This window comes from Myxine glutinosa, chromosome 9 (genome assembly GCF_964187855.1).
Source record: "Myxine glutinosa chromosome 9, kmMyxGlut1.1, whole genome shotgun sequence".
NCBI lineage: Eukaryota > Metazoa > Chordata > Myxini > Myxiniformes > Myxinidae > Myxine > Myxine glutinosa.
Window position 1 is genome coordinate 924059 of NC_136269.1, and position 14774 is coordinate 938832.

Below are 14774 nucleotides of genomic sequence, written 5' to 3' on the forward strand. Positions count from 1 at the left end.
TACCAACAAACAAATATTGTATTAAAAATCACACAAGAATAATAGTACAACAATAATAACGATAAAAAGTACAATCAATGTATATCTTATGATGGTACCATCAGCTTGTATAAGGTAACTCATGGTGCTCCGAGTGAGTGAAAAAAGAACATTTCCAATGTTTCTTTCCCAAAGTCGATCCCAGTTTCAAGCCAAAGGCAATCCGCTCCAGCGATCGCCAGAACGATGTTGCATTGAAATCCGAATCTCATTCAGATGACAGGCACAGTCACGCCGCCAACTGCACAAAGGCGCACGCGGCTAAAGCGGCGAAAAGGGTCACGCGGCTAAAGCTGCGAAAAGGCGCACTCAAGGCGACTGGAAAATCACACCCTCTGGTAGGGATGTTTTAGAGCTCCAAATCGGCGAACCTCAGGTTTGCCTTCAAAATCCGCGTTGCACACACACTTCCCAGATAGACGTCTGAATGGTGAAGACGGCTGACGCGAAGCGAAGACCTTTCACGATTAGCAAAGCGCGCGAGTCAAAATGGCCGACGGCTCGTACTCGAGTCGTAATGACACGACGATGATTCCTCGGAATCTAACGCCAAACCTGACACACAGGTTGATCAGTCACAGCGATAACACCTCTATCGCAGGAATTCCTTTTTCCCAGGAAACCCAAAGTTCACTCGTGACTCTTGCTCGACAACGTTCAATCAAGACCGCAAAGCAACCAGCTTCTTGTCCGACTTTACTTCGCTCCGCCTCTTTTTTCCCTCCTCTTCCTCTTCTTCGTCTTCCGGTTACCGATCCGGTTTCCTGTTTCGTTTAACATTAACTTTTTTTACCTTTTGAAAACAGTTCATGGACAATAAACCTTTTGAAAAGAATAATAGTACATGGAATCAGAAATATTTACAGTGGATGCAAAACCACAACAACTGAAGTGACGAATCCGTAACACTTCCCCCCCTCAAGAAAGAAAGTTTGAACACAGTGAAAACTTTCTTTGCAGGCCAAAAACTTTTTTTTTTTTGAATGAAGGTTAAGGGTTTGTGACCAAAAATCCAAAACAAAGCAAATCTATAGCACTTTTTGAAGAAGGCCGAGCTGAGAGCCAGGTTTCATGGTGGTTGGGTGGTGAGGCCTGGAAGTATTCACTACCTGGACGCCTTTAGGAACGTGGAGTTCACGGTTCATCCGTGTAGGAATCTTGGCTCGGCTGCTCCGCTGTGCTTCAAACTCTTCCTAACTTTCATAATAATCACGGTTGGAGCGCTTGTCGCTGTAGTCGCGTGAATAGCGGTCTCTTTCTCGGCCCCTACCCTGATAATCATCCCTTCGGGAGCTGCCGTAGCTCTGGGAGCCTCCATAGTAATCTTGACTGCGGCCACCACCAAAACTACTACTCCCACCCCGGGAGCCATAGCCACCCCTGAAACTACCTCCACGTTTTCCTCCTCTGTAGCCCCGTCGACGCCCATGGCCTGCCTTCTCCACTGTTATGGTCCGACCATCCAAATTCTTGCCATTCAAATCCTTTTCTGCATCTTTGGCATCCTTTGGGTTTTCAAACACGACAAAGCCAAACCCTCTTGACTTCTGCGTCTCCCTGTCTTTTATTAGGCAGCACTTCCAAGAGTGGTCCATATTTGCCAGAGACAGAGTCCAGAACATCTTCCCTTGTTTTGAAGTTCAGTCCACCTACAAAGAACTTGCCAACATTGCCTCCATTCATGACTCGTGTGTGCTGACACTTATTTTCAGAGTACTTGACAAGACGCGTCTGTGCCAAGCGTGACGTCAGTACCTTCCTCTTCTCTTCATAGCGCTTCCTACCCATAGCACGAGTCGCCAGACAGGATGGAAAGATACCCGGAATCTCCTGCTCTAACTGCGCGGCGTTATTTTCCATACTAGGCTTTTTAACAAACATCGGGTTACCAGAAACTTGACCACCGGCCAAATCATTCACGATAACAAAAGATACTCCCTCTACAGGAAGAGTGGCTTGTAAACCTACGGTGACCGGTCCTGACACCAAATCAGACTCTAAATGGATGACATGAAGTGGAGCTTTAACATAGCCACCAACCCCCTGTAAACGAACACTCACACCAGATGCCGTCTTCTCTGACAATGGCAAAATGCCTTCCAGCATTAAAGACTGATGTGCTCCTGTGTCCCTCAATACCCTAACAGGTCTCTGGTTAGTCAAGTCTCCATCCAGTGACACAAACCCCTCGGAAATAAAAGGTTTGTAACCCTCTTGAGCAAGGTCATTCTGTGATGCCGTAACTTTGACATGGGAACCTTCACAAGGCACTGTCCTCCAAGGACGATTTCTCACATTTGCCAATGCATTCAGAGTTGTACTAGTCTGACTCCACCCCTGATTTTTCCTTTCCAGGGCATAACATTGGGACATCAAATGTCCAGATTTCTTGCAAAAAGCGCAAGTAGGCCCAGAGGAAAAACTCGTGGTCTGCCTCGAGTGCCCCGGAAGATAAGTCTGTCTTGGAACTGTAGATTTCTGATCCCTAAGAGTCGCGGTCTCAGATCTGTCCTCATAGTCATCTCTAGGCCGCCCCCATGAATCTTCGTTCTGCGCACCGGATGTACCGTAACTCCCCTGGCAAACTCTAGGCGGGAAGTTAGGTTTGTGGAACCCCATCCTGTGTCAAGACATAGTCATCTGCCACGAATGCTGCCTCATACAACTCTGGTACCTTCTTTTCCTCCAGATGTACTTTAATGTCCTCGTGGACACACTGTTTGAATTCCTCCACCAAGATCAATTGTCGCAACAGTTCGAAGTCTTTCCCAATCCCCTTCGAATCACACCACCGATCAAACATGGTTTCCTTCATTCTGGCAAACTGAACATGGGTCTCACTCTCTCTCTTCCTGGCATTCCGGAATTTTTGCCGGTAAGCTTCAGGGACCAATTCATAGGCTTTGAGAATGGCTTTCTTCACTTCCTCATAATCTGTACATTTGTCAATCGGTAAAGCCGAATAGATATCTTGAGCTTTATCCAACAGAACACTTTGTACTAACATAGTCCATGACCCCACAGGCCATTTTAGCATTTGAGACACTTTCTCAAAGTGTAAAAAAAACTTGGCTACCTCTTTTTCATTGAAGGGTGGAACCAGCCTCACATGTTTACCAACATCCCAGGCGTTCTGACTAGTTGTCTAACTAGCCGGCATGGATGCTACCTCTCCCCGTTCTCTCATCAATTCCAACTCCTTGAGTTTAAGTTCCCTCTGATAATCCATGTCACGTTCCTTTAACTCCCTTTCAGCTCTTCTTTCCTCTGCTCTTTGCTTTTCTCTTCTTTCCTCGAGTTCACTTGCAGCTCTCCTTTCCTCTGCTTTCCATTCCAACTCTTTTAACCTTTCCTGGCTCTGCAGTTGCATCTCCATTTTCCGGTGCTCCACATTTTCTTTTTCCTCGGGTAACCAATCCAAGGCTACCTCTGTCCATGTGCCCTGTCCCACCAGAGATTCTATCACCAATGTCTGCATCTCTGCTTTCTTCATATTAACTCGGACCTCCAAGTTAAAATGTCTGGCCAATATCAAGAGTTCCGATTTTTTTAACGCTTGGAACTGTGCCTCACTAGGGGACGCCGCAAACTGCTCTGCATCAAACACCATGAATGTCAGAAAAATTCTAAGTTTGGGAATTTTGGGAATGCTAGGGAATTCTATCCCGGACAAATGTTATTAGGGAATTTAGTCCGGGACGAGCCCCCAATTTCTGTTACATGCTCCTCCCCCGACCCCCTGGTCATGGTGTACCTCCGAGCCCCGAGAGGGGTCACGGCAGAAAACTGTGTTATTCTGTGTCAAAAATCAATGGTGAGACCACACCAATTTTTACCAACAAACAAATATTGTATTAAAAATCACACAAGAATAATAGTACAACAATAATAACAATCAAAAGTACAATGAATGTATATTTTATGATGGTACCGTCAGCTAGTATAAGGTAACTCAAGGTGCTCCGAATGAGTGAAAAAAGAACATTCCCAATGTCTCTTTCCCAAAGTCGATCCCAGTTTCAAGCCAAAGGCAATCCGCTCCAGCGATCACCAGAACGATGTTGAATTGAAACCCGAATCTTGTTCAGATGACAGGCACAGTCACGCCGCCAACTGCACAAAGGCGCATGCGGCCAAAAGGGTCACGCGGCTAAAGCTGCGAAAAGGCGCACTCATGGCGACTCGAAAATCACACCCTCTGGTAGGGATGTTTTTCAGCTCCAAATCGGCGAACCTCAGGTTTGCCTTCAAAATCCGCGTTGCACACACACATCCCAGATAGACATCTGAATGGTGAACACGGCTGACGCGAAGCGAAGACCTTTTGCAATGAGCAAAGCGCGTGAGTCAAAATGGCCGACGGCTCGTACTCGAGTCGTAATGACACGACGATGATTCCTCGGAATCTAACGCCAAACCTGACACACAGTTTGATCAGTCACAGCGATAACACCTCTCTTGCAGGAATTCCTTTTTCCCAGGAAACCCAAAGTTCACTCGTGACTCTTGCTCGACAACGTTCAATCCAGACCGCAAAGCAACCAGCTTCTTGTCCGACTTTACTTCGCTCCGCCTCTTTTTTCCCTCTCCTTACTCTTCTTCGTCTTCCGGTTCCCGATCCGGTTTCCTGTTTCGTTTAACATTAACTTTTTTTTACCTTTTGAAAACAGTTCAAGGACAATAAACCTTTTGAACCTTTAAACCTTTTCCCCTCTTCTTGAATTGTTCTTTCAATCTGCCCGTGGTGTCTTTTCCATCGGTACAGAATAGCCGGTACTGGTGCAGCCAATAAGTTCTACCCCAACTGATTGGCTCTATTACCAGTCTGGTGCATGTTTGCAGTTCTGCTTCTGACTAAAATAACATCAAGTACGAATATAGGGCACAAAACCCCTTTGGAAAGCCTGTCAGCCCAGGTAAACAGTGATTAGACAAATGACCCTGGGGCGATTCGGTTGACTAATTTGCCCTTTGTGGTTGCCTAGCAACCCGTCCACGCAGAGTTATCTTTGCCTGATGGCCTCAGGTCCTCAGGTCGGATGTTTTGGGAGGAATCGAGGGAAACCCAGCCTCATAGTAGACCCGAAAGCCGTGGCCGTAACAATATATTCATAATGGCACCTACAATCCATGCAACTCCCACTCCCACATCCCACCTCCCAAACATAATTAGTAATAAATATAATCATTTTAAACTCACCCTGTGCATCGCTAAGCCCCAGATATGATCTTCACATCGGTGGAAAGAAGCACAAAGGTTTGGTTGGAACAAACCATCTTCAGCCTTTCAAGGGCCCACATTGTCAGGAGTTTTTGTGGTATGGACCATGACGTATCAACTGTTTGGACGACGTCATCAGGAAGTTGTCCAACTGTTTGGTAGTGAGCGCACACCCCTTTCTCACAGGTACGTTTTCAAGTAGGATTCTTCATGTGTGTTTTTTGTCGTTTAATTCTGTAATTGTTATCCGAGAAGCATGAAAGATGTCCAAGGCCACCCGATTAAATATGTTACCAGGAGGTTTTTTGTGCATTCCGAGTTATCATGGTGGAAATTTGTCATTTCAAAAGTGCCGTATTGAGCATTCTTCATCGTATTGAGCATTCTTCATCGATGCTCCTCAACAGTGAAACTTTCTATAATAACAAAATATACGTGCCCTCATCACTGACACTTTCAAATCCCATATTGAACTGTATATTTCACTTCTAAGTGCAAATAGAACAAATGGGTTTGTGCACATATTGATTCTCACCTTTACACCTGGTGAATGCAGATGGCATTTTCATCAATGCAATACATATCACGACCTGATGATTGCATCGGTTCCTCCGAACAGTTTATTCACCAAACGGCACTAAATATTCCAAGTTGCAATATTGTTAACCCAAATCCTTGTCTTATATCAGAGCGCCTAAAAGGTAACCGATACAGTTACCATGAAATATTGCCATCAGTAATTCTTCATCATTAATGGCACTGGAGTTAGTCCAAAGTTACGAAGGGATGAGCAGAAGGTTTACACAATAGTGAAGCCAAAGGAACGTTTCACTTCCTGGAACAAGCAATCTTATTGTTTACATTATTTGGAATGCGGACGTGTTCCTCCATTTTCCTTGGAAATCCGTGTATGAGCTTCTGAAAGTGAATACTGGCTTTGGTAGTCCATTATTACACTGGTGTTGGTGTTGATAAAGTTGTGGTTGTGTGAAAAAAGGTGAAAAGTTTGTTCCGATGCAAAATAATGATTTCATGGGACATTGGCATTCCACATTTTCTTTGGTAAAACCGGGAACACCAAGCAAGAAATGAGCAAATTCAACACCAAGATAACAAACACGCAGCAATCCCCGAGACGCTGAAACATTCCAAATCGCTCGATGCCAAACCGGTGCACACGAGCGCACACACACAAACACACACACACACACACACACACACACACACACACACACACACACACACACACACACACACACAAATATATAACAGGAAATATGTGCTGCAGTAGATTTGTGCCCCCCCCCCCCCTCTCTCTCTCTGTAAAGTAAACATGCGAAAATCCAATGAACTGGCATCAAGTTTGCCTAAAATAGGAAACACGACACCAAAAGAAACTTCGTTTCATCAGGAGAAAACGAAGGCATAACCGGCAAACATGGAAGTCGACTCTCAGGGATTGGAACAACGCAAGGACATCCTGCAGGACAGGCTCGGATGGGAGTTTGGAACACGAATGTAGAACATGGGCCCCAAGGCTCTTTTGGCTTCACCTGTGCACCAGCAATATTTATTTGTGTCGGATCAAACTAAGAACTTCCATGATATTAAAGTGGATCAGCAAGGTGTGCTGCACATCAGAAGATCGAGAACAATGGGAACGCCCTGTGTGACCTTGGTTTGGGACTTTTTAACATCCCATATTAGCTTTCAAAGAGGGTAAACAATTGTACACCTGTACCAATGAAACTATGTGTGGATTGGAGTGCTGTGATGTGCACCTGTACCAATAAAACTACATGTGTGGATTGAAGTGCTGTGATGTGCACCTGTACCAATGAAACTACGTGTGGATTGGAGTGCTGTGATGTGCACCTGTACCAATAAAACTACATGTGTGGATTGGAGTGCTGTGATGTGCACCTGTACCAATGAAACAACATGTGTAGATTGGAGTGCTGCAATGTGCACATTTACCAATGAAACTACATGTGTGGATTGGAGTGCTGCATGTGCACCTGTACCAAGGCAGCAATGGGTGCAAACTGCTCAGATGATGTTTACACATTAACTGCATGAGGAGGCAGTTTTCATCTTTTTAACAAGTTACGGGTCAGAAATTTCATGGACGGGGAAGATTGCCGCTTCATCCGCTGCCACTTACTTCAAAAATGGTCACAATGTATTCCAGATCTTCTTTGTGAGACCTGAACCCTGAAAGACAATGCAGAAACGCAAAAGCATATTCATAGGATCCGAGCGACTTCAAAAATAATTCAGCCATCATTCCTAAAAAGCCATTTGTGCCTACGGGTAACAGTACAAGTTACAAAGGAGGCCCTATGCGGTTGTGTCGCCTAGTTGGTTTATGAAATTAATAATAATAATAATAATTCATTTATTTTGTATAGCGCTTTTCCAGAAGCCCAAAGGCGCTTTGACAGAGTGGAAAACATAATGCATAACAATACATGAAAACAACAATTGCAAAAAGACAAGAATCAAGAAAACAAACAGCAGCGATATACGGCATATATATAAGACAAGAATCAAAAAGACAAGACAAGAATCAATAGGGAAATATTTAAAGCAAAAGGAGGGAGAAGGAGAAGAGATAGTCAGGGGTTAAATGCTGTGGGTTGAATGTTGAATGCAGCGTTGAACAGGTGGGTCTTTAGTGATGTTTTGAATGTGGTGAGTGAGGAGGAGTCTCTGATGGTGTGAGGTAGTGAGTTCCAGAGGGTGGGAGCAGCGATGGAGAAGGCCCTGTCCCCCCAGGATCTGAATTTGGTCCGGATGGAGGGGGTCAGGAGGTTGGTACCAGCAGAGCGGAGGTTGCGGGTGGGAGTGTGTCTGGAGAGGAGGTCAGCCAGGTAGGATGGGGCCAGGTTATGGAGGGCTTTGTATGTCAAGAGGAGGATTTTGTACTGGATTCTCTGGGGGATGGGGAGCCAGTGAAGCTTGTAAAGGACGGGGGTGATGTGGTCACGGGTCCGGGAATGAGTGAGTAGACGGGCAGCGGAGTTCTGAATGTATTGGAGTTTATTGGTGATTTTTGAGGGTGAACCATAGAGGAGGCTATTGCAGTAGTCCAGACGGGAGGTGATGAAGGCGTGGATGAGGGTTTCTGCAGCCGTGGAGGAGAGGGATGAGCGGAGACGGGCAATGTTTTTCAGGTGAAAGAAGGCTGACTTTGTGATCTGTTTAGTGTATTTGTCGAAGGAAAGGGTTTGGTCAAAGATGACGCCAAGATTCCGGATGTGAGGGGAGGTGGATACTGGGATACCGTCGATGTTGAGGGCAAAGTTATGGGTGGATTTTGTGAGCGTTTTTGGGCCAATGATGATTATTTCAGATTTATCACAGTTAAGCTTGAGGAAGTTGATTTGAAGCCAGGATTTTATTTCAGTGATGCAGTTTGTCAGGATAGAGTGGGTGTCGGTGGAGACGGACTTGGTGGAGATGAAAAGCTGGATGTCATCGGCGAAGCAGTGGAATTGGAGACCATGACGGCGGATTAAGTGACCGAGCGGGGACAGGTAAAGGATGAAGAGGAGGGGGCCAAGAACTGAACCTTGGGGGACACCTTGGGGGAGGGGAGCAGTGGGGGATTTGCAGTTATTGATGGAGATGAACTGGCATCTGTCAGAGAGGTATGATTTAATCCAAGAGAGGGCAGTGCCGGTGACGTTAAAGGTGGATTCAAGTCGGGTGAGGAGGATAGTGTGATCGATGGTGTCAAAGGCAGCGCTGAGGTCGAGGAGGACGAGAATGTTGAGGTTGCCAGCGTCAGAGGAGAGGAGAAGGTCGTTGGTGATTTTGAGGAGAGCAGTTTCAGTACTGTGGTTGGAGCGGAATCCGGATTGGAATGTTTCATACAAGTTATTGGCAGAGAGATGATGTTTGAGTTGAGTGGCTACAGCGCGTTCCAAAACTTTTGACAGAAAGGGTAGGTTGGAGATGGGTCTGAAGTTGTTTAGGGTGTCAGGGTTTAGACCAGGTTTTTTTAGAATGGGGGTAACAGCAGCAATTTTGAGGGAAGGTGGGACGATGCCTGTAGACAGGGAGGAGTTTATTGTTGCAATGATAAGTGGAGAGAGAGCAGGGAGGGAGGCTTTGACAAAGCTGGAGGGGATGGGGTCAAGAGTGCAGGTGGCAGTTTTCATTCCTATGAGGAGTTCAGAGAGGTCAGTAGGAGAGATTGGGGAGAACCGAGACAGGGGATGGCAGGACAAGGGGGGGCAGGTGGTTGGAGGGGGAGTGGGTGCGGCGGTGGTCAAGCTGTTGTAGATGTTGTCAATTTTGCGTTGGAAGAAAGAGAGGAAGGAGATGCAGTTGTCTACTGTGAATGACTGGGTGGTGGTGTTCAGGGGGCGGAGGAGTTTGTTTATTGTCGAGAAGAGTGCTTTTGGGTTTCCGGAGCCAGAGTGGATAATTTGAGAGTAGTAGGCAGAGCGGGCGCGGGAGAGGGCATCTTTGTAGTGTTGTATGTGGTCCTTGTAGGCTTGGGAGTGAACTGTGAGACCCGTTTTATTGCGGAGTCTTTCAAGTTGGCGAGCACGAGTTTTCATCAGGTGGAGTTCAGGGGTAAACCAGGGAGCAGAATGGGTGAAAGAAACTGTTTTGGTTTTTACAGGCGCAAGCTGGTCAAGGCAGGAGGAGAGAGTGTGGTTGTAGTAGTCAGTGAGGTCGGAAGGGGTGTGGAGGTCAATGAAGGGAGAAGTGGACATTTTTTCAGAGAGGGTGGATGAGAATGAGGTAGGTGAAAGAGCGTTTAGCTTACGGAAGTTGATTGTGCGATAATGCCTTGGTGTTGGGGCGGGGATGTTGATGGTCAGAGTGATGGCTAAGTGGTCAGAGAGGGTGAGGTCGGAGCCATAGAGATGGTGCAAATTTAATCCAGTGGAGCAGACAAGGTCCAAAATGTGACCACGGATATGGGTAGGAAAGTCGACATGTTGAGTGAGGTTAAAGCAGGTGAGTAAATCAGTGAAGTCAGTGGTTATTGTGGAGTCAGTGGAGTCCATGTGGATATTGAAATCACCAAGGAGGAGGATTGAGGGGGAGAGGGAACATAGCTGGGTCAGAAAGTAGGAGAAGTCAGACAGGAATGATGGGTGTGGTTTGGGAGGGCGGTAGACGACAGCCATGACTGACTGCGTGTGACCAGAGAGTTTTAAAGCCAGGTGTTCAAATGATGGAGCAGATGAGATGGAGATGAGGTTGGTCTTGATGTCTTGACGGTGGATAACGGCAATTCCACCACCTCGGCCCTCCGAGCGTGGTTTATTGACGTAGGAATATCCATTGGGTGTGGTGAGGTTGAGTGTGTAGTAGTCCAGAGGTTGTTGCCAGGTTTCGGTGAGACAGAGAAAGTCCAGTTTGTTATCCAGGATGTATTCGTTCAGGATGAGGCATTTATTGTTGAGGGACCGGGTGTTGAACAGGGTGAGCTTGATGTTGTTTTGAACAGCAGGGATGAATTCAGGTGATTTAGCCAGGGTTCGTAGGCAAGAGGTGCGATCGTGTGGGTTGCTGTGACCAGGTGCGCTGGGACGAAGAGTGAGAGTGCGCTGAGCCGACCAGAGGACGGGGATGGAGTGACCTGATTGCAAATAAACAAACTTGCGACCGGAGCCACGGTGAATGTACCTGGGTCGTCGGAGGAGTCCATTTGATTTGATGGCAGAGATGCATGATGGGGTGGAGCGGGTATTGAGCAGAAGAAGCCTTGCGGCGGAGTACTTCAGAGCCATGCCAGGCAGGAGCGAAGGGACGAGTACGAGGCCAAGGTCGAGGAGGCAAAGCGGCAAACGCAGCGGCAAACGCAGCGGCAAACGCAGCGGCAAACGACTGCAGCCGCTAATCAAGACCACAGCGGCAAACAAGGCCACAAGGCCACCGGCAAACAAGGCCACGGCCACAATCAACGGGAGCGGGCCTTTCGAATTCCGTATTCCGTACCATCAAAAGCAGATTCCGTTATCCAGCCGGAGAACACGCGGCACGTGCGGGTGTGAAAAGGCAGGACAGGTGTGAGATGTCAGGTCAGAAAGGTAGAAGCAGACCCTGTACATCCATCCAGTCGGAGAAGCGGCGAATATGCAACGCCAGCGTCCTCTCGCAACCGAACCCGGAAGTCTTGCCCAACTAGAAATTACTCCTGCCCAACTAGTCCCCCACCCAACAAATCAAAATATCCCAACAAACATTGGTCCATCATATGAAAGAAGCAAGTCTAGGCAATGACCCTTTTGAACGTACGATTGTCCTGTTAGAATACTTCCTGCATTCGTATCTTACAGTTTCAGGCAGAAATATAAAATAAACAAAAAACAAATGCAGTACAGAGTTGGAGAAATAATATTATCCCAACGGAAATTTTTATAGCCACAATCTCCAGTAACATGGACTTTGATATTTTGTTCCAGGTAACATTGATACACAAAGCAAAAGTACCTTTTTGTTTGATCGCCGTCTCGATGATGGAGAAATTCTCAAAGAAAATAAAGTAAATTTGAGAGTAGTTTGCATCAAAATACAACTTCAGTTCTTCCAGGTCAGACGTTTCTGTGGGGTTGGGGGAAGGAAAAATAATATTTAAACAAGTACAGATACATTCAAAGTACACCGCCCCCATGCCGAATAATTAAATATCCTACAGCGCGGCATTGCCGGGGCGCCTTCGGCGTCAAAGCAATATCGCAGTGCAGCTCATATACACTGTATTGGGAGGAAGAGGTGTACAATAATTGATTGATTAATTGCACAATTAAAATCAATAAATAATCATCTTAAAATAATTTATTAATCAATTGGCTAACAGCATACCTAAACCACCGGTGCATCATCCAAAGTTGTACCTTTTTGAAAATTAAACAAGTCAGTAATAATTTTTTTTAATAATTAATTGATTAATCAATAAATAATTAATCGATTAATTGTTTAATCAATAAATCAAAAACATCCTTTATAGCCAAATCACTTGGTCACTGTCATGTCCAAATATTAGCTTCCTAGCTCAAAAAGTGCCTGAGATATTGGCCAGATGAGAAAGAAAATAAATGATTAATAATGGAAATAAATAAATAATAATCATAAAATAACTAAATAATCAATTGGCTAATAGAATACCTAAACCACCACCGTTTCATCCGCATCTGTAACTAAAAAATAATTAATTAACTCATTAAAAGAATAATTAAAGAATTAATCCATTAATTGATTAATCAATAAATCAAAAATATCCTTTACAGCCAAATCACTTGGTCATTGTCATGTCCAAATATCAGCTTCCTCACAAAAAAAAGTGCCTGAGATAATGCCCAGAAGAGAAAGGAAATATAAGTAGATATAAAGTGAGAGAACTAGAGCACCCCTCAACATCTGTGTATCTCCCCCCCCCCCCCCCCCTCCTGACAACTTTAAAAAAGTGGGCGGCATCTAACAAAAAATAATTAATTAATTAAATATTTATTTTTCAAAAAAGTTTTTTAAGATTTTATGATTTCACGATTTACCAATTTTCAGATTTCACAGTTTTCACGATTTACCAATTTTCAGATTTTATGATTTCACCATTTGTCATTTTTATGATTTCCCAAATTTCAATTTTTTCAAAAAAAAATTAAATAATTATAAAAACCTTTTTTTTAACCATATGGTTAAAAAATATTTTGAAAACAACATTTGCGAACGTTTGCGAACATTTGTGAACATTTGCGAACATTTGCGAACATTTGTGAATGTTTGTGAATGTGAATGTGAATTCCTACAGCGGGCACGCAAAAACCCCCGGCATGCGCCATGGGTAATGCAATCAGCCGCTATATAGGAATCCCCCACCCCTTACATATTACAAACTATTCCGTTAGGTAACCAATCAAAAAAAATTATAATTTCCCATTTTCTGATTTTCACCCCCAAAAAATTGATTTTTAGTTTAAAGAAACAGCATAATTAAAAATAACTATTATGGCATTGACTTATCTTAATTTTGATAGATAATTCCGTTGTTGTTGTAATACTTTGGTTCTTCAAAGATAATATTTTACTATCACCGCATTATGATTAAATACAGGGTGAGTCAAAAGTAGCACCCGATTTCTGTTTATATTTATATATATATTTCTGTCAGTTGATTGTTTGTTTGCCATTTGTATTACAGTGCACAAGAAGGTAGAAATAAATGAATGACATGTTCATTTCACCATTTATTCGGGGGAAAATTATTACGGAAAATTATTACGGGGGAAACCCTTAGCTACATTCGTTGCCGTTTTTGGACGACAGGATTTCTTTGCAGTGGCTACCGACCCTATTGCTTCAAATTTCTCGACAATCAATCGTATGTTTCTTCCCTGGGGTGGGTTCATATCGAATTCCTGTGCCAAATGGCGTGCCGCCATCGTTGGTTGTTCATTACATTTGTAGTAATGTTTCACGGCCGCAATGCGTTGATTCATTGAAAGGTAATTCATGGTTCAATTTGGTGCAACTTCAGTAACTTTACAAACTCTCAGCAATAACCTGCAAAACAAAACAAAAAATTAAGAAAATTAATAATCTGCAAGACAATTATTAACATGACATCCCAGAAAGAATCTGACAGCCGAAAAAACAGAAATCGGGCGCTACTTTTGACTCACCCTGTATAATTACGATCATACTCACGCACAAAGTGGTATTTTGTACCACTGTCGTCGTGCGAAGTCCTTCCTTGGCACACCTGAGCTCCTCACCACATACAAGGCTTTCATCCGCAGCTCTATGGAATACTGCTCTCCCCTCTGGTCTGGTGCTCCTGCCTCACACCTAGCCCATCTTCACGCTGTTGAAACCAAAGCGTTCAGAATCATTGGAATCTCCCGCGATGAAGCTAACTCCAAGGGCCTTTCACTCACTCACCGCAGGCAGGTTGGTGGTCTTTCCGTCTTCTACCGACTCCTCTCTGGCCTTGCCCCCCCAGCCCTCTCTGGGCTCTGTCCCCCAAATATTCCTACAGGTCGCACAAGATCTGCCTGCAACCCTCTTATGGTTAAACTGCCAAAATCAAGACTTTCTGCTCACCTTCACTCCTTCATTCCTCTTTTCTCCCGCCTCTGGAACAAACTCCCTCACTCTCTTCAATCCCACTCCACCCTCCAGGTCTTTAAAACAGCTGTTCACCACCATCTCTTATCCTCCCCCATCCAAAACCTTGATCTTTTCTACCCCAGCTAATTTCGGTCCCCTTGTGTTTTATACCTCTCCCCCCCCCACCCCCTTCCCCTTCCCACGCCTCCTGCCCCCAAGCCCTCTCCCTCCCACACTTCTCCCTGCTCTCAAATGTTGTGGTTGTGTGCTTCCCCTTCCCTCCCCATCTTGTCTTCCGCTCCCTCTTTTTGTATATTTTGTTTGTCTGGTTGATTTGTTTGTGAAATAAATGTTAGCTCTTTCACGAGCCTCGATTCAGTATACAAAAAAAAAAAAAAAAAAAATGAGAAAACTGTTTATCGAAACACCAACGTTGTTT

General features: G+C 44.8%; 1 protein-coding gene across 2 annotated transcripts in view; it reads right to left on the minus strand.

Moving 5' to 3' along the window:
- LOC137435670 (ral GTPase-activating protein subunit alpha-1) overlaps positions 1-14774 on the minus strand; it is a 532061-nt gene that overhangs the window by 463660 nt on the left and 53627 nt on the right. For both annotated transcript variants that reach the window (XM_068129617.2, XM_068129616.2), the window contains exons 3-4: positions 11720-11830; positions 7425-7474 (exon numbers count right to left, since the gene is read on the minus strand). In XM_068129617.2, the coding sequence (XP_067985718.2) occupies positions 7425-7474; positions 11720-11830 (161 nt within the window). The remainder of the gene's footprint in view (positions 1-7424; positions 7475-11719; positions 11831-14774) is intronic.